The sequence below is a fragment of the Pelecanus crispus genome, chromosome 8 (assembly GCF_030463565.1).
Source record: "Pelecanus crispus isolate bPelCri1 chromosome 8, bPelCri1.pri, whole genome shotgun sequence".
Taxonomy (NCBI): Eukaryota; Metazoa; Chordata; class Aves; order Pelecaniformes; family Pelecanidae; genus Pelecanus; species Pelecanus crispus.
This window is the reverse complement of record NC_134650.1, coordinates 30,277,019-30,303,905: the sequence shown is the minus strand read 5'-3', so window position 1 is coordinate 30,303,905 and position 26,887 is coordinate 30,277,019. Positions and strand designations below refer to the sequence as shown.

General features: G+C 36.9%; 1 protein-coding gene across 1 annotated transcript in view; it reads left to right on the top strand.

Moving 5' to 3' along the window:
- The window catches only part of FTO (FTO alpha-ketoglutarate dependent dioxygenase), a 261,777-nt gene that overhangs the window by 61,325 nt on the left and 173,565 nt on the right, over positions 1-26,887 (top strand). Inside the window, exons 4-7 of the mRNA XM_075715717.1 lie at positions 1,979-2,122; positions 12,249-12,328; positions 14,154-14,297; positions 22,539-22,658. Of these exons, the coding sequence (XP_075571832.1) occupies positions 1,979-2,122; positions 12,249-12,328; positions 14,154-14,297; positions 22,539-22,658 (488 nt within the window). The remainder of the gene's footprint in view (positions 1-1,978; positions 2,123-12,248; positions 12,329-14,153; positions 14,298-22,538; positions 22,659-26,887) is intronic.

Here is a 26,887-nt window from a genome sequence, read left to right as displayed (position 1 = left end):
TAGTAGCAGCTTGCTTCCATTTGTTACCAAAATAACATGGTAGGAGCAATCAGTTTCAATTGCTGCTGATAATTATAAGGTGCAATAATTGAGAATATAGAGAAAAGGAGACTGTGAGCTACATTTGAACTCTGTACTTAAGCAATAAAAAATTTATCAAACTGCAAAAAATAAGTCATTTTAACGAGCACATTCCAAAGGTGCTGGATTTATGAGGAGACCCCAGGAAACTTTGATTGAAATTGCTGTCTCTGATTGTAGTTCTATATTTTATTGGTGCCATATTGTGAACAGTGCTGCTGCCAAAGTGAATGGGAAAGCAGCATAACAGAGAGAGTTAACCCAGAAAGGTTACCTCTTTTTATAATATCCATGATGTATTGCATTAAAAATGCCTTGAAAGCCATCCTATTTGCAGTTTTCAGAAAACATTTTTCTTAAATTAAGTTACGATTTATCTGAACAGGGCAGAAAATATGAAAGCCCCTTGAAGACTTTAGTATTGATTTTTCTGAGTATTTGCTAGCTCTTGTTTTCTCATTTGTGTGCTCCTTGATAGAAAGGCCTAGAGCTGGTCCTGAGCCAAAGCTTCAGCTGGATGAGAACTGCAGCAGTGGAGGGAGGGAATACGGGGACTGAATTTACAGTAGGAGTTTTAACTAAGAACTCCAGATTGGCTTTTTAAAAGGCTTTGGCTCTCCGCTTCCTGAATTTAGGCAATATTTAATTGACATAGAAAATTAAGACAATTTATTAATTATTAACGGCTACTCCCAACTAAACAAACAGCGCAGTAACCATGTGAGATGAATGACTTGAATATTTTGAAAGTGAGTTCAAGGTCACTTTTTATGTGTGCATATTGCAATAAGAGTTATAAATCTTTATTTTAGTATTTTTATTCTAGAATGAAATTAAGACAAAAGTTTTAAAATTTATTACATGAAAGTACATTTGAAATGGACAGTGAAATGGACACACACAGTTACTAACTTACAAGCAATAATTAGGCATGCTACATAGTTGATGATTTCTAACTGTTCACTGCCGTTGTGTGCCAACTGCTTATTAAAACTTCATCCTCCCTCTGTCAAAATGCTCTGTTACTTTAGCCATAAAACTGTTATACCATAGGTCCCAAATACCTTGTTATAAATGCTGACTGTATCTTTCAATTTATACTGCAGTGAAGTAAGCTTATGAAAATAGTTCTGAGGGATTAATCTCTAAATACTGTTTCTATGCAGTGGATTATTTTTTCCCCAAGCTCAACACATTCATGTTGCTTAATGATAAGAAAAATGTTGTGACAAATGTATTGAAGCTTCGTTGGCTCTTGCACATGTCATCTAGCGTGTTTGACTAATAATTTTGAGAAAAGAATTACAGATATGATTCCAAGATTTGCTCAACTTTGGTCTAAGTTGTGTTTTGTGCTCATTATTTCACCTTACTTTGCCTCAGTTTATGATTTGGTGAAGCTGCAAGTACGTAAACAAATGGAATTGTTCATAAAATGCTTTGGTAGTTTATGACTTGAAATTCTTTCAGAAGTTATCTATTTTATATCAATGCTGCTGCATTTTTTCTTTTTTATTCTATGCTTACAGTTTTACTAATGTAAAAAAAAAAAATTAAGGGTGAAGATTAACTAATACTCCCATTAAATGTACTGGAGAAAAACTTGAGTCCATGACAAACTTTGCCTTGATTTGCTTTTACTTTGTAGTTAACATGACGTTTTCATCTTAGTAAAGTTGGTTGCAAAAAATTCTTGATCTCATATGGCTTTTTTTATTTACCTGTAGTTTTGAATTTGGAGATGATTATTATACCAAATGGAGATTAGAGAAAGTTTAAGCCTGTTAAGATTGTACCAAGTGGGATATCATTAAGTCTGTATTGTTAGATCAGATTTTGTATTGTATGGTTCTCACCTTGTCTGTTGTCTCTGTGGTGTTTTTCCCTCTCTCTCAAGGTACAGCCGTGGAAGAAAGTAATGAACAAAAACTGAAGGGAAGAGACCCAGCTGTTTGGCATGTAGGGTTGAAGGTAGCATGGGACATAGAGACACCTGGATTAGCCATACCACTTCACCAAGGAGACTTCTACTTGATGCTTGGTAATTTTCAAGGGCTAAGAAGGTGAACTTTCTGTTGAAAAGAAGAAAAAATTACACTTATTTTAACATAGATTATCATACCTTCTTTTCAGTTAGGACTTCCCGTATTGAGAAAGACATGAGATCTGGCTAGAGTGCATTTCTCCTACCCTGCCCACTTCCATTGTATTTTGGGGAACTTTTTTTCCTAATGTTTCTTTCACTTCATAGCTAAGGAAGTAAATACTCTTTCTGAGCCTGTTCTGTCTGTTGTGCAGTCAGAATTGCTAGTCCAAGTCAGGCTTCAGGCCATATGCAGAACTTCCCCAGATCTTGTGAGAAGTTGAGCTGCATCTGTCCCATACTTTTATTTGTAGATTCTGATTCCTTTTGCTGTTTTTAATGTGGTTTTAGTGAGTAATTGTGAGCATCTGTGTCTGCTATGTTCAACAACAAAAACTCCTGTTACTGAGTTTGGATTATAAAGTGGCTATGTTTTATGTAAGCTGTGACTGTGGCAGTCTTGAAGTTTCAACCATTATGCCAGTCTGTGGATGTTCTATTGGTCAGCAGTTTTAGACACGACACTTCTCTCCTGCTGCGCTTCTCCATGTGTATATTCAAACATGCTATTTTCTAGTAGTGGATTGTACTAAGATCATAATGAACAGAGCTGTCATACTCCAAGAGTAAGTCTCAAGTGTAGAGGATTAAAAAAAGAAAATTAAATTGATTTAATTTACTTGAGCAGCTGAGCTCACACACTAAGGTTTTTCCATTGAAAGAAAGGAGGCAAGAACTGTAGCTAAGGTTTGTTGACACAGAATCTGTTGCTTTCTCTCTTGGCTTGTGTTTCTTGGCTTTTTGTCATTTTTGTTTAAACAAATTTAGTTATAAATCACACAACTCAAAACATGAATGATGCTTCTGACATCACCATGTTTGCCTGTTTAGTGACTTGGCTTGACAGACATCATCTTCGAAGAGTGAGAGCACTTGCAGCTCCCTGCTTATGTGTTTGTGACTTGGATGGTAGACACCATAGAATGTCCCTAGAATGACCTGTCGCACTGCCAACTCGGGCTGAACAGTCTTTTCACTTTTACTTTCACTTTTTATCTTCCAACAAATATGAAAACAGTTTACTTACTACAAGCAATAGAATCATAGCATCATAGAATCGTTTAGGTTGGAAAAGACCTTTAAGATCATCCAGTCCAACCATTAACCTAACACTACCAAGTCTACCACTAAACCAGTTAAGGGTAGAGGAATAAGTTAATGTTTCCTGGCTTGGTGGCTGGATTATTTTTTTAATGAAAGTAAAAACTAGGAATCATTAAGGTTGGAAAGGATCTCTAAGATCATCAGTGCAACCAGCAACCCAACACCACCATGCCCACTAAACCATGGCCCAAAGTGCCACGTCTACCCATTTTTGGAACTCTTCCAGGGATGGTGACTCCACCACCTCTCTGGGCAGCCTGTTCCAATGCTTGACCACTCTTTCCGTGAAGAAGTTTTCCCTAATACCCAATCTAAACCTCCCCTGATGCAGCTTGAGGCCATTTCCTCTTGTCCTATTGCTAATTACTTGGGAGAAGAGCCCAACACCCACCTCACTACAACCTCCTTTCAGGTAGTTGTAGAGAGCGATAAGGTCTCCCCTCAGACTCCTGAGGTACAGCCTCACCAGTGCTGAATACAGGGGAACAATCACCTCCCTGCTCCTGCTGGCCACACTATTCCTGATACAAGCCAGGATGCTGTTGGCCTTCTTGGCCACCTGGGCACACTGCTGGCTCATGTTCAGGCTGCTGTCAACCAGCACCCCCAGGTCCTTTTCGGCCAGGCAGCTTTCCCCAGCCTGTAGCGTTGCATGGGGTTGTCATGACCGACGTGCAGGACCCGGCACTTGGCCGTGCTGAACCTCATACAATTGGCCTCAGCCCATCGATCCAGCCTGTCCAGATCCCTCTGCAGGGAAGGGGCATTTGTGGGCAATCTTAAATGGGCACACTAGTGGGCAATCTTAAAAAATATACCATTCCTTGTTCTTAGTTACCTCATGAAATCCTGTGCACTGTTATCAGTGAAGTATCTTGTGTAAAAGAATTGGACTGAGCTCTTAAGTATGTTTAAACATTAACAGATGAAATGTTAAGATGCAAGATCCTTTGGCACAGTGGTGTGGATATGCATCCCTTTTCTGTATTTGTGAGGGTACAGAGTAGCAGCCTGGAGGGAAACTTAGACATTTCTTGTATGAAAGTGGAGTTTAAGTGGCAGCTAAACATTCCTAGAAAAGGAAGTTATGAATCCATTTTTGTGCAATAGCAGTTCAAGCATCAAGTAAACTTCTTATCTAATCCTTCCTGACTGGAAAGTTTGTGCATACACAGCTTTGCTGGGCAACAGATTCAGAAGGTAAGTAATAAAAGAAGGGGTCTAACTTCAGTATTTTTGTTGCAAAATACTGTAGGCTGTAGCTGACTGAGTTACCAGATCATAAGGACACTTTCTGTTCCCTGATGGAATTTATATACAGTAACAAAAGAATTATCAGGGATGCTATATGAAGGGCAGGTCAGAAAGTTAGTTTATTTAACACCTAACATCATCATCATATTTAGATGGAAACAAAGGATAAACATTCTCTTAAACATGATGTGAAAGTCACTTCCTTATTAATACTTTGTGGAGAGCTACAGATTTCAGCTCTGTAGGCCTGGTGTTTGATAATCTCTTCTGCAATTCCATAGCCTTTGTATTTTTTTTTTCTCTATTACTTTAAAAAAACTATTATTTTATACAGTCAGAGAGAGTATTCTCAAACTGGCCCTTTTATTAGGTTTCTGTGTACAGCAGAACTACCTTTATCATTTTCACTTGAAGTGAAAGACAATATAAGTGGATGTATACAGTTTTAGTGTATTTTTTACTGTTCGGACTTTTAAGAGGAAGCATCTTTAGGATGCCATCTAAAAGATAAAATATGAAAACTTTTTATACAAAGTAACTTGAAAATAAAGAAGCCAATTTCGGATTCATTTATCTTGTGCCTTTATACATTGTAGCTTTTAGAAACTCATTTCAGTAAGCACAGTCTTCTTGCTGGCATTATTTTAAAAGTAGTGGCAGCAGTATGCAAGGCATCTAGAAAATACAACTTTAAGATAAGAGTACTGCAGCTAGTAGCAGCTGTTGATGCACAGGCACTGATTGGTAGGACTCTGTACTATTTCTAACTACCATTGTCTCATCCAATTCTAGCAAAAATCTTGGCAACTCTGTAGGTCCGTTCTTCCAGTTGTTGAAATGGTATAGTGCTTACTGCTTTATATGAATGTTGTAAAATACTGAAATGTCAAACTCAGTATGTTGCTTATAATTAAAAAGTCACGTCCTATCAATTCCTGTACCTGTAATACCCCAACTATGTCCTAATATTGTACACACATATCTTAGATATGAAAATGTGGTAAATTATTACTTCTAATAGTAATGTGCAATTACAGGAACTTGTAAATCCTGATCAATGGGTATATCAAAGTAACAAAAAGATTGGGAGTGGTTTTTAGCATTTCTAGTAGACATCTAGTAATATTTATGCTCCTCTCTTTATTGGCTCTATAAAATGTTTTTTGTTATTGGGTAGAATTTTAGTAAAATGCAGTCTTAAAATATACATTTACACCTGCATTCTCAGCAGTCCTCTTCAGATGAAACCATAAGCCATAATTTAAATGTATGTCAGTACTAAACATTAGGTGATCAAATCAATTCTTCAAGTAAGCTATTACAATAATATAAATGTATTTTGTTTGAACAAAACCAAACATAATCTAAAATTACTTTCAGTAAGACTTTTTTTTTTTTTTCTGAAGGCTTACTTCTCGTAATACAAAGAAAAAAGAGCTGGTGAATGACTGCAAATCTGCTGCCTAAAAGCTCAAATCTGAACTTTATATCACTCATGAAACGGAAACACTTTAGCTCAATTTAGAATAATATATTGGTCTGCAGAGGAAGTGCATACTGAACCCTGCTGTCTCAAGTACACAGTCAAGGGGTGTCTAATATGAAACGTGTTGGGTGCATGCAATAAATCCGAAACGCGTGGAGGTGAGCAAAGGGCCCCATCTGCTCTGTCCTAGAGCATGCTTAACTAGGGTTGTCATGGTCTTACTATTAAATTGGAATCTTTCCCCTAATCTTTGAGTTAGACATGACCAGATTTGCAAGCAGATTTACAATTTTCACTAATTTTCCTACCATGACTTCAAAACATACTTAACAAAAATACATTCTGGACTTTTTCACAGGGAGATTTACTTTTCTGCAGCTGTTTCCCATAGATCAAGCTCTTGCTTGAAGGTTAGGGTTTTAAAACAGCATGAGGATGAACTTGGAATCTTACACCCCTCCCCACCCCCAGCAAATTATAGTTCAAGAAGCATCAAAAAATTATTTTTATAACCAACCAGAAATAGGGTGCACACATTGCAGAGGTTGGCTTGTGGTTAAAGATAAGTATTTAATGGAAACGCTTCCACATGTATATAGTGGCTCATTAAACTATTTCTAGATACTTAATCTGCTTCTGTTTCCACAAACTAACTTGAACCCTCTTTGCTCTCTAGCATCTTGAATGTGTTGGAGGTTTTTAAACTTTTTCTTTTTCCCTTCTCCTTGAGTCCGCATTTAATCCAAATGCTATATTCCTTGATTATTAAGACTTTGAACCCCAGAAATGTATTTGTCGTTACCAAACTTTGATCGTGGTGTGGCAAATCTGAGACTATTTTTTTTTAGTTCAGCCTTTTAATTAATTCTGTGTTTTGTTTGTGCACACTTTTCTTGTTTGAAAACTAAAAGTATTTCTTAATTAGGGACAGATCATCCCTCTAGCTTTCTGTTATGAAAGTAGTATTCCATTGACCCCTAATTTCTTGGGGAAGGAGACATACCTTCCTGGTGCTTTTTTGTTGACATACCTACAGTAAAATTAGTTTGGTTAGGTCTTCTTCTATTGAAGCATTGTGTACAGTTGGATACAAGTAGAATTGGAAATGGTGGAAAAGTATTTTAGTGCTTTGGAAAATTGCACTGTATTATAGTTGAAAAGAAAATTCTTTATTTGTTTACGGTGATTAAGAAAACTAATAGCACAAGTCCATTTCACTTTTGTTTGTAGATATTTGTGGTGTTTAGAGTATGAAAGCTTTTCCCAGTGCTTTAAACCCCACTGTACCTTTTGTGTGCTTCATGAAATAGATGACAAAAAGACAACTGTCTAAAAAGTTCAGGAAGAACACTTGGAAGAAGATGGCAAAGATGATATAAACCCCTGCTGCTAATTCTGAGAGCATTTTCCATTGTGGTTTGTGTTTTCCTGGGAAGTACTTTACCTAGAAGTAATGAGTTTTGGGCCTTTAGTCCCTAAGCCTTTCAGTAAGGATTGGTTAAGAATTAATTTCCTTTCTTTCTACCTTGTATTTGTTATGTCTTAATAGTCTGCAGTGACAAAGGGGTATAAAGTCATTGTTTCTGAGTGCTTTGGCTCCTCACCTTGCTGGTGCTCTAATAATTAGTTAAGTAGTAGAATTAGTTAAGTATATATGTGTTAGTTAAGTGTATATACATACACATATCCATTAGTCTATTCTTTTGACAAAGGCTGTACAAGCTTTCAGTATTTCTGCTGGTGGTGCCAAGGTAATTCAGCTGTCTAGAAGAAAGCATACAGTGAGGTGTGGACAGAGCAGAGACAGGGACTGAGAAGAACAGGATCAGAGAGAAGAGAGGAGCTAGCAGTCGTTCAAGCAGTGGAGAGGACCATGCTGACATTTTGTGCTGGGAGGGATGTATGTGAGAAAAGAACGGGAGGGCAAAAGTCTATACAGGGGAGGGACAGAAAGAACTATGACATAAACTTGCTCCCACAATTTAAAATAGAATATGCAGCATCCAAATTCCAAAATGTATCTGCTGTCTGTAAATAGCAGGAAATTACCGAGAAGCTCGTCTGATAAGGGGGTCCACATAGAGAATAATAGTCTGCGTCTGATAGTAGAAGGCTGGTCAGGTGTTAAAACAATAGCATTAGTTTTAGGAGCTGTAAGCCTGCTTCTCTTACAGAACTTCCATGCAAACTTTGGCAAGTCCCTTAACCTCTCCTTACCCTTATGATTTTGTGGGTCAGTTACCAACTTTAGAGGCCTTGTGTGGATAAACGTGTTAAAGCACCACGTACCTTAGATGATTTTGTGTTGTTTGGCTTTGGGGTTTTTTTTCCCTTTTTCCTGCAGGTGTGAGGAATAGAGATCTGTATTAAATAAAAATTCCATTTTGTAACTATGTTTTGCACAAGGTGTGTTATCTGAAGTTTCTGTAGCTGGAGATTCTGTGTCAAATAATTCTATACATTTGCAACTAATCAGATCATCTGCTAAACATTCTTATGACTTCTTAGTACTTAATCTGTAAAGTCAAAATCAGACCTCCAAATTATTTAAACAGGCTTCAAGTTGATAACTTTGTTTTCCAAGGTGGCTTTGGCCACCTGTGCACAATCATACACGTGATTAATTTCTTTTAATAAATCTTGCCTCAGCTATAGTAGCCCTATAATGGGACCTGGCCATAAGGTAGCAGATGATTCATTGGGAAGTGGCAGGCAGAAAATAGTAGAAATAGAAGAATAAAACAATCCATTTAAAAGAAATACCGGTTTTGCCATATACATCTATGCAGGAAATAGTCGTCTTGTTTCTTGGGTGCTCCACCTCAGACAGAAAAGCGAAGTTCTTTTTTCCAGCGTGCAAACACCAAGTATCTGTTACCAAACAAGTTGTATTCCTTTGGATGCAAACAAGCCCTTTACAGCATTGTCAGTAGTTTGGGGAAACTCATTTAGGCATTATACTGCCTGAAGTGCAAGTAATCATCCACATTTGCACAGTGACCGGTGGCACAATGATATCCTGTTAATACAAGTAAATATGAATAGCTTTAATGTGTGTGATTAGGCTTTGATTGAGAAAATTATTTTTGGTCAGGATAGCACTCTAGCATGTATTGGACTTCATTAGTTTTTCTTGGTTGTTTTCTAGAATTACTATTGTAAATTTGGATAATTTGTAGGTTTTTTTTAAAATTTATAAGCAAGCGAAAAGCCTGATCAGACTTCAGAAAAATAGACTGGGCAAGTGATAGCATTTTTCATAGACGTGGGAAAGCTTTGGGAGAGGAACCATCATGTAAGCAGAAAATTGTAGTCCAATTCTCAAAACTTCTTTCTTACCTCTCAGTTAATTGGCATATGCATCTTGTAAGCATCCATATGGAAGGCAAGACTGTTGCAAAGGAAAAGGCATTGACGGTTCTTGAAACTGTACTAAATACGTTGCTAAGTTGGTGTTAATGGTGATTTAAAATAAAAAGTTGCTTCTCATGCTTTATACAGTTCACATAAGTTTTGTGGGGTTTTGTTTTTGTAATAGATATTGAAATGAGATGTCCCTGCCATAGTTGTCCTGAATTTATGGCAAGATAAGTGTGCACTGTTTCATGGCAGAAAAGATGCCAGGTTGGCTCTTACCTCACCACAAATTCAGGAGAACTGTCTGACGAATAACTTGCCTGCATGCAGTTTTCCAAAGCAGGACTGATACGTATATTCCTACTTTTATATGCATGAATATAATACTGGAGAGGCTGTGTTTTGGTTTTCCAAACCTCACCGATCATGTAAAACTGATGTTAACTCCGTATGCATTGTATTTTACCTAAAACCACAAGAGTGCTCTGGTAGTTTTGACATGGGTGTCCAAGGAAAGTAACAGTTTAGGTTTGGCTCTAAAACCAAAATAGTAATATGGATGTAGTGTTCTGTATCTGAATAAAAGCTTTTGCTGCCAAATGGACAATGGCCAATTTAACAAAGAGTGCTTTTTCTTTTCAATTAATATATTTTTAGAAGAAAAAGGAAAAGCAAATCTTTACTGTAATCTTTTAAGACCTAGAATGTATTTTTCAAATATCCTTGGAGACATGCAATCCATGAAGCTTCAACTATTTTTGTACAATTACAGTTTTAGATGAATTGTAAACTCTTAAATTAAAATTACAGGCTTCTTTCTAAGAGTCATAAAGGATTAGAGACAGTTGGAAGCAATTTCAAGGGGGAGCTCTAGAATGAAAGATTTGCCAAGGGTTTGAATAAAGGTGCTAATCAAAATGTAATACTTCTAAAGCTGTGTTTGCTACATAAAACACACTGCAATGAATGGGCACTGAATGGGGTGGTGGAATTGTTTAGGTTTGTTTTCTGTTGCAATTCTTCTTGAAAGTAACTGTCATGTTTAAATATTGTGGTGTCCAGAGGTAATATTGTTCTGTGGCTCTTGCAAGACTTGGCTCTATGCAATTTAACCCTCATATGTTTATGTAGGAAATCGCTTTTTCCTATGTTCTTTTTGTTTGTTTTTGAGTGTTTTTTCAAGCTTTTTAACTTCACCTATCTGCAAACATCATGCAAGTAGAAACTAAGCCTCCCATCCAAACTTTCTCAGTGGGAATTCAATCCTGTTTTGTAGCACCTCTCTGCCTATTCCTTACATAAATTGTTTTTCTGATTTTTGTTTTTTTTTTTTCAAGTTTGCGATGATATCTGCTGTCTTGGGGACAAAATTTGTTAATAGTTGCTTATAAAATTCATAAAAAGAAGACACTGTTCTCTACAACTAGGATAAATTCCATAATTTTTCTGAATTCTTATTCATTAGACTTTTCTCAGTTTTAAAGTTTCAGACTTGTTGCAAGGTAAAGTAAAAGTTTTAGAGCATGTCTTTTTTCAGTAATAAAGACAATACCATTAAACCTCACACACTGTGTTCTTTTCCGTCTGATAGTTTGTTATTATGGTCAGAAGAGCATTTTCAAAAATTAGTAGGAATTTGGGATTTTAGGTTTCAGGTGTGCAAATATTGAAGAGAAATTATACTTATGTGATGGAAGGAGGAAGCTTGATGATTTCTTATCATACTGCATTAAGATGACTGAAGCTAAACTCCCTGAAACAATAGGCATTGTTGAAAATACAGACTCCAAGTTAACTAGCATCTTGTAGGTCTCTGCTCCTGTTCTCTTCCAATTTTGTCTATGATGGCTTTTTGCTTGGTGACACTTCAGGTCATCTAGTTTTATATGGGTTTTTTTAGTCTCTTTCTGCTAACTTACAAAACTATCACCCAGGAGTAATTTTACAGGAATTTTTAATAGATTTTCCTGAACGTCTTGTTAAGGTTGAGAGGGCAGCATAATTTTAACACCAAAACTGTTTGAATTGAAAGTACTTCATGAATGGTTTTCAACGTAACAGTGGGTGGTGTTACTAGATTTAGTCTGAACTTTTCCAGAGGAACACGTTTCCTCTAAAAAGTGCTACTTTGTCAGAATTCTTCAGTTATGACAGTTTTGATGAAACTGATGGCTATGAAGTAGATTCCATCTACACAGCTTTGTGGGGTCGTTTGCCAGTTTGTGAACGTAAGTCCATGACAGCCCTCAGGGAGGCTACAAGAAAGTCACAAATGAAATGCTGCTTTGGAGACAGGTCTTTGAGCAGATTGTGCTTTCTGGGTTCCCAGTTCCTTGGTTCTGAGCTGAAGGGAGAACTTCAGATAAGCTTCAGATAAAAAGATGAAATAATATGTCTCTGACTTTTTTTCTTTCTCTTTGTTTCTTTTTTTGAGAAATCTCAGTATTGTTTACTGATTTTTGGAGAAAAAGAGATTGTAATTTGAGTAGTCTGTTGTTTATAGTGATCCTCAACTTTGAAAGAATTAATTTGTTTAGTTGAACTTTTAAGTGGTGGAGAAAGAGGTGGGAAAAATGACACTTCTAAACTGTATAAACTGGGAGAAAACTAATATGAATAGACATCTTTGTAACACTAGGACAGTGAATAGTCATCACGCTCTGCTAAACATTGGAGCTCTATGAAGATAGTACTGTCTGACTGAATTATCTATTTTTTTTCTTTAAATGTATAATGTAGTGTCTTTAATTCATATTCAGCGAGAATAAGTTTTATTAAGTATAATTTTTTCCCTGTACTTAAGCTTTTCTAATCTGTCCCTAGATGATCTCAATATGACACATCAGCACTGTGTTCTGGCTGGTTTTTCACCTCGGTTCAGCTCAACTCACAGAGTGGCAGATGTAAGTATCAAAACCAGTTTGCTGTTTGGTCATTCATAAAGCCATTATTCTGGTACTGTATATGTAGCATCATGTTGTCTTATCCAGAACTGCAGTTCACAGTTGTCTCGAACAGCTGCTATTTGTTTATTTTTGGATTGAGGTGCATTTGTTTCTGTATTGGTAGTTTGCCTAAACTCAGAGTTAGGCATATAAGATATGAATTAAGAATGTGCTACACCATACCTCATGGATGACTGATGAAATGTAGAAGTAACTGTATTTTACCTGAAATGTTTTAAAACCTTTTTGCTGTGTTCATATCCCGGTCCTAGTTGAAAGGCAATATTCATGATGAGATAGAAATACTCAAAACACATTATGTCAGCAGTGTCCACTGGCAAAAATGGCCTTTAGGAGGTCACAACAACTAAGAGCAGTCATGAGTATGCTTTAAATTGGATCCTTCTAAGGACTGAAGAAGCAGGAAAGTGATATGGAGTCCCTTGTCCCAGAGTCATTCTGAGATAACAAGGCTTCAGCCTGATATTCTCAAGTGCTAAGACAGCTTTATTTATTTATTTATTTATTAGTAAACCTCTCCTCCCTATTTCTTTCCATGATGTTATCAGTAGTTTTGGTTATGTAGTATTCTAATGGGAAAGCATACAGAAAAATAGAAATATGCATTGTAAAAAGATATTTTAAAAAATTACAATGACCACTTTCTTCTTTCAGCAAGGCACAATATACCACTACTGAAACAAGAGAGATACATGTATCCATATACTTCTTTTTTTTTCCCCATTACTCTTCCTAATTTGTGCTGGAATGGAGAGGAAGCAATAGCACCAAGCATGGACATATACATACATATACGTTGTAATATAGAAAAAGTGCCTTTATTTCCCAAACAAATATACCCTCTGCTTGGTTGAACTGGGATTTCACATAAAGTTAAACTACACTATACATTTTAGAACAAATAATTCTGTATTTTTCATCTCTCATTTTAAGAGTGCTCTGACCTACTGCTCCTCTCCTGTCTCTGTGTCACTTTTGCAGGAAAATGCACACTTATTTTCACAGTATGAAAAGCTTCTCTATTAAGTGATTATGCTTTGTTTTTGTAAACTGTTGTGACTTCAAGTTGTATACTATGGATTTTTTTTTTTTTTTTACAAAGAATATGAGACCAGGGGGTCTTTATTACAGATTATTCCTGGAAATTTAACTGAAGGTACAGATATTTAATTGAAAATAATTAAAAGATGTATATCTGTTGTCTTTCTTTTGTTTCAAAAGGATTTTTACAGATTTCCCTCTCATTTTGAAGGAAATCTAATGAAAACAAAATAAAAGGAGCAGAAGTGCAAATTTGCTTTGTTCATATTCTGTATACCTTGTAAGGAAACAGCTCTTTCAGAGTGGATGTGGAACTCCACTTTAGTGTTACTGGGAGCCCATACAGCTGGGCAAATACAACTGATTCTGAAATATGGTGAAAAACTGGCCAGGAAGTAATTGGGAAGTATGGCCATGTTTTTGTATGCCATATTTTTAAAGTAAATTTAAAAGGAATTAATTTCTTTTTCCTTTCAATCTATGCTGTACTGGCTGGCTAGATGTCTGATGGCTTAGACTTTTGCATAATTTAGATCAGCGACTATACACACAATCCAGGAGGCATTATGCTTTTGTTTAACAGATTGTGAAATAAAGTTACAGAAATACATCCCTTCTGCTCCTTCACTTTGATTAGTTCAGAAGCAAATAGTTCAATATATTTAAGAAATGCCTATGTTCTGAAGTGGCTATATATAAATTTTTTATTGTATCTTTATAGTGTTCAAAAGGAACATTGGAATACATATTTGGACAATGTGAACTTGCACTCCAGAATTTACAGACTGATTCTGATTCAATGGATTTATCTTTGAAATCACTGGAAACTGCAGTTGTAAAGCAAGTAGAAGAAATACATAATGAGGTGAGATGATCTTCACTGAAAATACTTCAGCCAGATTCTGAGCGGTGCAGTCTGCTCATGGACTTAATGGCAATTAAGTCTGTTCAGCTGCTTACAAGATGTTGCTCTGTATCAGTTTGAAATGGGGGCTTATGGCTTTTTTACTTGGGTACAGTAATTGGGATTAACTTGGATTGATACTTTCATTCCCGTGAAGTTTTTATTTTTCCTTCTTAAGATCCCTCTGCTGGTAGAGTAAAAGAGTAGTTTCAGTAAGATTATGCCAGATCTGATAGTGTGGTGGACAAACCAAACTACTCTAGCACTTCTCTAACAAAAAGGGAGAGAGAAAAAAATCAGAGGGAAAGAGCAGGTAAAATTTTTCAGTTGTTTGTCAGGTGTTGAACCAGGTTTTTACCGAATGCCAGGTGCGACACAGTTGTGAATATGTGCTTTAAATTATATTCTGAAGAAAATACAGTGGATATAATTGTGAGGAACATACTTAAATATGTAGTTCTATGCTACAAAATACGCAAGTGTAACCATGCACTTTCACAGGATTCCACTGAATCTGGCGGTGCTTTCTTGTTTGAAGTACAGATCTGGACTCTTAACAAATACATTGATTTGAAAAATGAACTGAAAATATTAGACAGTATTTTGGGAAACTGTGGAAACAGGTAATTTTTCCTGTGGTATAAAATGTAGGCAGTATCACAAAAAATGTAATTTGGCTTATCCTCTGTTAGTGGAAATGTGTCAGGAATGTGACACAATGGACTGGGTTTTCTTACAAGGGTAGTGTTTCTGAAGATGGTAAATGTAAGACCTTTTCTTTTTCTTCTTTTTTTTTTTTTTTTTTGAAGTTACAGAAAATGTAGTCAAAGCTATGTATTGGGAGTTTAAAATGACAGATTGTTTAGCTGCTCTGGAAAGCTGTTGTTCTACCCTGGAGCAAAACTTTCAGCTGTTCCTAACTGTAAAGCACTGATGATCATCTCTCTTTAAAAACAGCTATAGCAACCATTTAATACAAACTTCTGAACCACTTTTTGCTTAAGTATCAGTGGTTTTTTACAGCACTCCTATATTCAGACATTTTGAAAGACCTGTTCTGTATTTCTACTAAGATAAGTACGTTCACTATTAGGAGCCGCATAGTACGTAGGTAATTTTCACTCAGATTAGAATTTGTGTAAACTGTTCAAATTGCTGTCTGCTGAGGAATATAATATTGTGTATTGTTATTAAAACTTTGTAGAACATGTTTTTATCTGTATTGCGTTTACAGTTGGTAAAATTGAGTATAATGATGGCAAAAGATTTGCACCCTTGACTTTTAGCAAAACACCTCCTAGAGCAATTTAAGGAAGTCTGATGCATGCACGTTTTACAAAACATTAATCAGGCTCAGTCCATAAAACTATACGCATATGTGGTTTGCACAGCTAGGGCCACATGCACAGCTGGTGTAAATTTGCACGGGTCCTTTAACATCAAAGACATGTGCCGTTTACATCAGGTGAGAGACTAGCCCCTGGTGTTTGCAGTCACCTGAGTAATTTTGCTATGTGACATACAGGGATGTTTCCTGTTATGCATATGGGATATACTGTAACAGAAATCATTGTTTAACTTGTACATATTGTGCACTTAGACTTAGTAGACACATTGGATCTATAATTAATTAGAAAAGAAAAAAACTTTCTTGCGCCCCCCCCCGATACACCTCTTCACTTGAAGGATAAATTCCGTATATTAAAGTGCTATTTAAATTTAATTTATCTGTGGCACAAGTAGACAAAATTACTAGTGGCTTATCACTGTGGTAAATGCACATTTCTTTTTCAAACATCACTGAAGTGAAAACATACGGATCTGTGAGGCTAATCCAAGTTTTTTTGCATGTAGAAGCTTTTCACCTTCTTTTACTCACTGTATGATAAATCTTTGTATTTTCAGGCACTAATACAGGTTTTAGGTTCAAATTTTCTCAGGCAGGCGAAGATCAAGAATGTGTTTTGTTTCTTTAAAGAATCAAACTGTTTACTGATGAAAATGGGTCTTCCATTTGATCGGTGTGGTCAGGATTTGGTCACTGTTTTTTTTCCTTAGTTTGTTAGTATTTTTAAATACAAATGACAAAATTGCACAAAAAGCCAAACATAGAATTAATGAAGAACTGCCAACCAATTTTGCCTGTGTATTTCTGTTCTGACATACAGCTTTCTGTGCTAGTTCTAAACCTCCTTGTGAGTTTTTTTCTGTTTTTCTGGACCAGAGATCATAAGCTTGAAATTAGTCTTCCCATCTCTAGAGGAGGTGGTATGGTTGTGTTTTACTTCCAAATACTGTCATAACTGCAGTTCTTCACGGGGTTTAAAACAGATAATTAGATGCAGCCATTGTTCTAGATTCTTTATGTTCCTGAAATGGTTGTGGTTTTTTTACCCCTCTTTGCTGGCACCTCTGAAGTAGTCATCAGAGATCATTAACTGGAACAGAACCATCACAGTACCGTCAGGCTATGTGTGACTAAGCTAAAATATAGTAGTTTAGCACAGATTCACAGTCTGTGCTGAAATTAACTGCTCTGCCAAATGGGGTCTACTAGAGGGAAAAAACCTAAGAGCAAGTCTGAAAGAATGAGGTATGATTCTGTGCCTTCACTTTTGTATGCTTGGGCAGGAAAATTGACTTGCTGGGCTGATAAAGTGGGTTTGAACTGAAGATCTGAAGCATAGCTGGAGATTAGTTTTTTCCATTTTTGTGGTGGGCTGAGAAACCTAGAGGTATGGGTGATATCTAGGGGATATCTTCACTGATGTTAGATTTCCCAGAGTTCATTTGTCAGAGCCCGGTCTTGGACATCTTGACAGAGGTCCTCCTGTTGAAAAAGTAAGATGCTAACCTGAGGAGGTTTTTAGCATCTCTAGCGGGCAGCCAGGTAGAAGTTTATTATTTCTTTAGACTTAGCTTTGTTGTCATGGTCTCCTTCACTGAAACAGCCTTCAAAGGAATATCTGAGTAATTGCGAGGTATGTGCTGTTTGTTAGATGTGTGAGTCACTTCACTCCCAGAATGTACTTTGTAGTTCTAAGTAAAGATAACCTTAATTAAGGGTGTTCATGTGCTGGTTGTCTGAGTAGCTTATGGGCTTGAAGTCTGAACAAATGCTTCAATGGCAGGGTATCCGGTGAACAGTGTGGCAGGGTGAACAGAAGTAATTACCTGGACAGCTGTGAAGTGCAATAGCCTAACAATGCACACATAGTGTTAGAGATTGACGTTACCCCTTTAAGCAATCAGATTGCTGTTTGGCCAGTAATAATTTATCCTGAAATAAATGATCTTGCAGAGTTCACTGAATGTGAACCTCTTGCCCCTACTGAATCACACTTGGCTTTCCAAAATACATACAGCTGCTGGGTATGTCCCAAACAGAGCTACAGGGGACCTGGGGAAACCCATTGGCAAGTAAATGCTTTTTTAAGGTAATAAAACACTGCTGGACAGCTGATGTAAATGCTCATACATATAAAAATAAATCTGTAGAGAAGATCATTGCCAGCCTATTCTTCACATTTCAAAGAAAATTTGTTTTCCTTGCTCTGAGTAATGCAAAATCTGGTAATAGTTCATGTTGTGTGAGGTAGTTTCAAGGCTTCTTTATTTGCCAGCATCAAACTAATAATCGGATATTCTCTATGAAGTAAAACACTAGAGGAAGTTTCTTTAGCATGTGGGGATTGTGTTGAAAATGTAGCAGGTTTCAAAGTTTGAAAAGGTAGGGTTTTGTCCTCATCAGGGTTTTTGCTTAGCCGTGATCATCAAATCCTGATTACCATGATTAAAACTTGAGACTGAATTGGTTGCTCTGTTGCCTGTGAGGTACAGTCACTTTTGCCTACAGCAAATCTATTTTTATGGCAGCAGTAGATAAATTTAAGTGTGGTGAATGTAGAGGGATGTAGAAAAGCCTGGGCTAGCTAAGTTGAAGGTATATGGCGTTAGACACTGAGGTCACTGCTGAGAAAGGGTAGTGGTGTACAAAGCCAAAGGAAGGTTAATATGTTTTAGCACATCACACTGAGCTGACAGCATGGTTGGTGGCTGGCTAGCACGGCAGAGAGAAAATATAGATCACCTACATGTGTGGCATTTAATAACCAATACTTTTAAATAATTGACTGAGGAGCACTGCCTCACAAAATGTCAAATGCTACTGTTGGCCTTTTACTACTCAGTATTGACTATAACCTAAAATTGGCTTTTAATCATTGTTTAAAGGACAACTTGAAAATATGTTGAGGTTGGACATATGAGGCCTGATTCTGAGCTTACTTGCACAGATGTAAGTCATAAGTGAAAATTAATTAGGAGATGAAAATTGTTCCTCAAACACTCAGCATATATATTTTTATATGTTAATATGTTTAAGCTTTGCCCTGTTCAGTCATGTAAAATGCTTTCTAAAGTTGACTCTGATATATGGGAGTCTCCAAAGTAAAATTCTTTGACAAAACCCTTGGCGTGAGCTGTTAACCTGAGAGTTTTGTCACAGAAGATGAGTATTCTGTAACTTCAGTTCCACTAAGGCTAGAATTGAGCTTTTTGTCGCTCTCCAGTATTTACTGTTGTGGTTTTTTTTCCTGGTACAGCTCCTCCTGTTCATGGAAGGAGGCAAGCCAATAGGAGTGCCTGCCTGCTATGGGAAAAGATACTACTGAATAGAGTTCAATGAAAGCAAGAGGACATAGAGCTTTTAAGAGAACTTGGAAAGCAGATAGCATATGTTCTTGTTAAAAAATGTACTTAGTAATGGATGTGGTGTAAAAAGTGTTCATGTGTTAGTTAAAAATACCAAACAAACTTAGCATAATTGGAATCTCTGGAGATTTTTAGCAAAACTAAGTATTTATGCTTGCATATATCTAAAACAAGGATAGACTGATAGACAAATGTCACCATTTCCCTGTCAAGATGTTTGGGCTTGTTTTTTTCAGAATCAACAGTTATCTGCTCAGAGGTGATAGTTCAGAGCAGTCACTTGTCAAGCAGCTTGATGGCTAAGTTGGGGGGTGAAACATTGCTTTTGTCCCCAACCCCCATTTTATCAATTCAGTTTAAAGCTAAACAGGGACATTGTGAGATGAATGTGGACATGATTTTGAGAGCCCTAGTAAATCACAGAATCATAGAATCATTTAGGTTGGAAAAGACCTTTAAGATCATCCAGTCCAACCATTAACCTAACACTACCAACTCCACCACTAAACCAATTAAGGGTAGAGGAATAATTTAATGTTTCCTGGCTTTGGTGGCTGGATTATTTTTTAAATGAAAGTAAAAACTAGGAATCATTAAGGTTAGAAAGGATCTCTAAGATCATCAGTGCAACCAGCAACCCAACACCACCATGCCCACTAAACCATGGCCCAAAGTGCCACGTCTACCCGTTTTTTGAACACTTCCAGGGATGGTGACTCCACCACCTCTCTGGGCAGCCTGTTCCAATGCTTGACCACTCTTTCCGTGAAGAAGTTTTCCCTAATACCCAATCTAAACCTCCCCTGATGCAGCTTGAGGCCATTTCCTCTTGTCCTATTGCTAATTACTTGGGAGAAGAGCCCAACACCCACCTCACTACAACCTCCTTTCAGGTAGTTGTAGAGAGCGATAAGGTCTCCCCTCAGACTCCTGAGGTACAGCCTCACCAGTGCTGAATACAGGGGAACAATCACCTCCCTGCTCCTGCTGGCCACACTATTCCTGATACAAGCCAGGATGCTGTTGGCCTTCTTGGCCACCTGGGCACACTGCTGGCTCATGTTCAGGCTGCTGTCAACCAGCACCCCCAGGTCCTTTTCGGCCAGGCAGCTTTCCCAAGCCTGTAGCATTTTTTGTACCTGTTTTTTGAACACTTCCAGGGATGGTGACTCCACCACCTCTCTGGGCAGCCTGTTCTAATGTTTGACCACTCTTTCCGTGAAGAAATTTTTCCTAATATCCAACCTAAACCTCCCCTGGCACAGCTTTAGCCCATTCCCTCTTGTCCTATCCACATCATTAAACAGCCACATGTTGCAATTTGGTACACTGACCTCTGATGAGACCAGCTAATCCTGCAGAAAATTAACTAGCCTGTTGCTAAACTTTACCTCTTGCACCTAAAAAGCAGCTCTTCTGTGTCAAGTTGTATATTCTGTATAGGATCAAGATACATTTAGAATTTGGCCAATATGCCAGACTTGAATTAGACTGAAATTACATAGATTAATGTAACAAATCAATATGACTAGTCAAAAATCAGAGTGACTGAAATAGATTCTTTGCATGATGAGCCATATTGTAAGATTGATTTTAATTTTTTAAAAAAATTTTTTCATTGATTAATGGCCTCATGTGACTCATTTCATGAAACATGTTTGCCAGGCATCATGTGTTATAGCCCTTTCATGGTAGAGGCCAGCAAAAACAAAAAGAAGTGGGGGGAGAAAAAAGTATCAAGTGCTTAAAACTCTAGTTGAACTGTCAATATGCTCAGCCTCCCAAAACTATGTATACTGGGGTTTTTTTGTTTGTTTTTTTTTTTTTAATTAAACAAACTATAACTTGATCCTTCACAACTTGTTAATACTGTAGAGGAAGCAAATTTTCCTTCAGCTTTTTTTAGGAAGGATGTTATCAAACTTCTGTGCTAAAAAGTCACTAGGCTAGCAGTCAGGGTTGGGTTTTTTTAAAAATACTTTAAGATACCAGCCGGGTTAGCTCAGTTGGTTAGAGCATGGTGCTAATAACGCCAAGTTCACAGGTTCAATCCCTGCTCACTGCAGGGGGGGTTGGGCTCGATGATCTCTCAAGGTCCCTTCCAACCCAAAGCATTCTATGATTCTAAGATCTATGTCTGTCAACTAATCACGTTGTTACATTTTACTGACAAAGTTGCTTTAATATTCTTTTTATACACTTCAAATTTAAGTATCTTTTACTGTAATCTTTAATATATATTGACCAAACATTTAGTTAATGTTAACTGAACACTTTCAGATTTCTGTAGCCATTCTGTTCGCCCTTGCAGGAAAGAAAGCATTAGGTGCAGCTTCGGGCAGTTTTCTTTATTCTTTCACCTTGGCAGGTTGTTTTTGTTTGCATCATTGGAGCTGAGCAGGGATAAACAAAAACTTTTTTGTGGAAAAAATGATTAAAGCAGCTTTGAACTCAGTGTGAAACGTTAACTACCACAACAAAGGTAAATACGGAATTCTAAAGACCACAACTATGGATTACTGTTAAAGAAAAAAAGGCTCAGTGGAAATTCGGATAAATGGGGTTCTTTTGCTTCAAGAGTATTTGATGAGTTACATATTTACATTATGTTTGAGTAAGCTAATACTTGTCTTAAAGTTGATGGGCCATCCAGATATGAAATGTTTTTGAAAACCCCAACTAGTAAACTATTACATCATTTGCTGTGTTTCGTATTCTGAATGAAAGCATTAGCTTGGTCCTGGTGGAATTTTTATTGCTTCAGTGGGGGATTTGTTTTCCTTGTGAAGCACAGCTTCCACACACGCTTTGTCCTCGAAAAACCTGTTGCTTCAGATGCCCCAAGAAGCTGGGGCCCGGGCCTTGCTGCGGGCTTCGGGCCTGCTGCGGGCGCCGGGTTCCGCCTCCCTTTGGCAGCAAGGGCGGGCCCAGGGCGGGAGCGGGCGCCGCGCCGGGACCCCCCGCCGGGGCTCGGCACGTTCAGGTCACCTGGGGAGACCCCGCTGATCCAACAGGTACTGGTAACCAGTTTGTTCGGTAAAGTACAAGAAACTATCACTCCCGATAATGCTACGCTCTCATTCCGCAGCAATCGACTAGGCTGCATTCTAGCAATTTTATTACCGCAAGTTTTTTTCAATCTTTTATATGACTGAAATATTTTCAAACCCACAACGTTAATCAAAAGGAGCCAGAGTTGGTACCTATTTGACTGAATTGTGAGCAAACCTGAACTTTTCGTGTTCTTTGTACAGGTACCACAGGTAAAGAAAAGAGTTGGGGTTCGCACCTCCCTAGGTTTGAAGGGAGTAGCTCAGGTCACAAATTCATGCGGGATAGGGTGTAAGGGTGCGTTTAGAAATGAGTGCTTCGGTAACCTTCTCCTTTTCTATGGGATTGTTCAGGCATACCCAGATTCATGCGTTACCCCATTCCTGCCTCAGATAATGAGCACAGACGCTTATGCTACCATATGTTTTTATCTTGCAGGTTGAATTTGAGTGGCTTAGGCAGTTTTGGTTTCAAGGCAAGCGGTATTTGAAGTGCACTGATTGGTGGCTTAAGCCTATGGCTAAATTGGAAGAATTTTGGAGAAAAATGGAGATTATGGTAAGTACTAGTTTTATAGTCTAAAGCCTCTAGAGCTTCATTCTGAGAGCACTCACAATTATGTTTTTAATTGTACTGTAGTAACAGGATTTAAACTTTATTCAGAACATATGAAAAGTAGAATCGATGTCAGCCTTCCACTGCCTCATCTTATTTTTCTCCCTCAGTAGCCAGAAGAAATGTGAGCAAAATAAGATCCAGAAAACCAAGAGGAGATTTTAGTTATTTCCTGACTTTGCTTGTTTTTAAAGTTTGACAGCTTCGTAAAATGACAGTCATACATTCCATCACACCAATTGGTACGTGAAACTGTACATTGCCAACTCTGCCAATGACAACAATGGTGAATGCGTCTGACGAAAGTTGAGAGTAAAATCTGATGATCTGGAGGTACAACTATCTGTTTGTAGTCCACCTACACACTCACACCATAGCTAGAACCAGCAAGAGGCAATCAGTTTCTTGAATAATTGTAGTGATCGTGGTTCCTGTATACTTGAAAGTACATTCCTGCTTTCCTTGAAAATGGTCTTGGTGAGAAGCACTGTTAACCTGCTTGCTGTTGCTGTCCAAGTAGAGACTCAGTTGGGAGACTTTGCTAGTGTAAGTGTTTGATACAATTGCCAGCATGCCTGCTTCTAGATTTGTGTACAGAAGGAACTATATCGACAAATGCGTCTTGCTTATTATATCCTTATGTCTGCATTAGAAGCTGCTTCTCAGCTATTTCTGCTGGTCACAGCATAAGCCTCAATTTGCTTGTAGCTGACTTGGAAAAGTTTGTCATGTAGCTGAGGATGCTGACTATGATTTGTAATAGAGGTGTTTTTGAATCTCTGGAGGTATGGTGCAACAAGAATATGCTCTTGAGTTTTGAGTTTGGAAATGTTGTGACTCACTAACCTGCTCAAACGTATTGTGAGCTTTTCCAGCAATGGCTGGTTTCAGACTTGGAAAATCAGTGTAGAGGAGTGGAACTTTCATTTGTGAAATCAGTTGCTGCAAGGAATCAGTGAACATTAAACTTTCCTACCAAAGGAGAGAAATTATTTCAACTTGTTTATGTGGGTTTTTTCCCTCGTTTTTGTGTTCTTATGTGCTCACATTCTTGAATGACCTTTATAATTTAAAAAAAAAATCTTTTGGTTTGTTTTTCTTTAAAATGACAACTTACTTTCTTGTAACACAGGCTTAGATGAGGTAGAGACAAGAATGTTTGATTGTTGTTTTATATTCATTGTGTGCTGAGAACATGGAAAAACAGCAAACTTGGGAATCCTCAAGGGTTAGGTTTTCTGCAATTGGTGTGACATTACCATGTGTCTCTAATTAGAAACATGGTGGTGTCAGTGTATCTCCTTTCAGCAGGCCTCAGGATGATATTTATCAGCAAACTGAAGGTTGGGCCAAGACAGAAGCTGCTTCTAATTTAAATTTTAAAAATTGCTTTAATGTTTTATGACTTATAACATATTAATCACAATTAATTTCAGCTATTGAAGGAGACAGAAGGGAATGTTAATTGAGAATGTCCGTTTTGTTGAGTCTCTAAATTTGATGCTTACTGTATTTGGGACTTGGAGGTAGGGTGGGTTTTTTGGGGGTTTAACCTACATTTTGTCCTGTAGTGTTTCGCAAGATGACAGTAGGGGGCAATGTTGAGCCACAGTTTTAATGCAACAACAGGCACTGACAATAAAAATACATAGAAATGTAGCATTAACATCAAGAATTATCCCTGTTGCTTCAAGTTAGCTGTAATCTCTAAGATTCCATAACACAGGAAATCAATTGTGGGTTAACAAATTCAACAGCAATTTAACATAAAAAGTGCAGTGTTTTGGTGCATGCTTAGCTTCCACAGCATTAAGTTAAATCAAAAAGGTATTTCTGAAGGTACCCAGTAGTCTACAGTTGATGGCTTTTCCTCCAAATTTATAATTTTAGCTGGGTGATTCTTTAAAAAAAAGAATTGTGGCAAAATTCTTAAATTACAAATGTCTTAGAGTTGTTGATTTTGTCTTGGTAGAGTATTATTGCTTAAAATGAATTATTTCTTAAAAGAAAATACTTAAGCAATGTATTTTTTTACATTTGTGCATGAGCTGAACAGCTCTTGACTTACTTTTTTTTTTTAAATATATATAAGTGTCTAGAGTGATACAAAAATCAGTATTGGGTTCCCCATGTGCCCTTTTTTTTTTTTTTTCTTCTTCTTATTTAGTAATGGAGCCTTAAAGAAGAAAATAAAGTCTTCCAAAATAATTTATGATTCTGCTAATTGTAATTGTGCCGATGTCACAGCCAAGTATGATACTGCAGGAAGTTTAACCCTGTATCTTCAAACCTTTGGGCTTTATTTAATATTTTTGTACATTATAGCAAGCACACTATTTTATCATAATGTTTATTCCTGGCATTTCTTTCCCTGAGGATAGTTTTACTTAGAGCTTGCTCTTGTGATGTAAATGTTAAACCTTTCATTTGAATGGCATTCTGATAAAACATCGCATTTCCCATAATATTACCTCATGAATTTATGAACCATTAAATCCAAAACAGTTTAACCAATCTTCTTCTTTTTCCCCCTCCCTTGAAAATATGAAGGCTATTCAAATGTTTGAGGGTTTTTTTTAAAAGTCATCCAAGATTAACACGTTATCATCTGCAACATCAGGATAAATGCTTGCTGAATTCAAAGGGAGAGTTACCATTTGAAAAAAGACTGTACAAGCTTTGCTTTCTGGGTAAAGAGAAGTCTGAAAAGCTGAAATCTCATGTGATGTGAGGAAGTCTTGCTGTAGCTGTTCTGAGATTCAGTGGAGAGACAATTTGTCTCTCAGGGTCTGATATCATGCAAACCTTGCAATCTGACATTTATTTTAGCTATGAAAATCTTCTAACACCATGCCAAATCAGTAAGAACTGCAGAAATCCTATGGTCTTTTTTTGTTTATTTTGTTTTAGGCTGATTCACATAAGTTAAATGTAAATCAATGAAATTGTTTTTGGAATTGTTTGTGGAACAGAAAGTAAACATACATGATTATACTTAAATATTGAATCTTTAAAGACTTTTTAAAAATATCTAGTGTTCCTTTAAAAAAAAAAAGACGACCCTAGTAGTGCTATATGGTGTGAATTGTATTTCCTGCTTTGACAGTCCATTTAGCAATGTAGCAATGTATTTATATGGCAGTTGGCCTTAATAACCTTTATTGACTTTAGTGGGTAAGAGCCAAGACTGGGATTATTAAAATGTATCAGTTTCATTGCAGTATAAAATCACAACATATATAATTATGTTAGGCTCCATTTAATCCCACCTATTTATGCAGGAATTTGGTAAAATGAAAAAAATTGTAGAACTAAAATGCAGAGAAAAGTATGACTTATTTGGAGTTACATTTAACAGCATAACTGTTTGCCTACTATAAAGGGTCTACTTAAAGGAATGAAACATAGATCTCAACTGATTTTTAATTATGTAACTGAAACAGAGGTAATTGTTATACCATTTGTTTCACTTTTTGGCATCCTAAAATACAGCTAATGATAATGAAAAGCAGCACACCTTTTAATTTGCAAATGTAGTGTAAAAGCAGAAGTGTGCACATTACGAGTGAAGTGGCATTTCATGCAAACGGATATCTTTCTGCACAACTTTCATCTTGATTTGTAAAACTTTTTAAAAACTATATTTACTAGTCATGTTATTATTACTGTTATTCTCAATAGCATGCTTTCATCAGTTTATACAACTAAATTGAAATCAGAGAGCAAGGCTATTTTCTTGTAAAATTATTTGTCTTTTCTTTTTGAGGTCTATTTCATTATTTGCTACGATTGCTACATATGAAGTACGTCGTAGTTTCTGCTATAAGCCAGTATTGTCAGGGGTTTACAGCCTGACAGTTAGAATTGAGTCTAGGCTGAAACTTGAGCTACAAAATCTCAGCCCAGGGCCATAATATATTTCTTTTTTTTTTTCCCCCCAAATTAAAACAAGGGTTTAAATATGTATTTAAATCAGAGTATTTCAGTTCCAGAATAACCATGAAAAGCTATAAGGCAAAATATGCTTTTAAAAGGAATCCTCCTAGCTTTTGTAGACTTTGGCATTTTAAACAGCTAACCAATTATATTTAAAAAAAAAAAAAAAGATAATGCGATCACAAACAGGCTGGTTGGTTATTATTTGTTTTCAGAAAATGCAGAGCAACTTAACT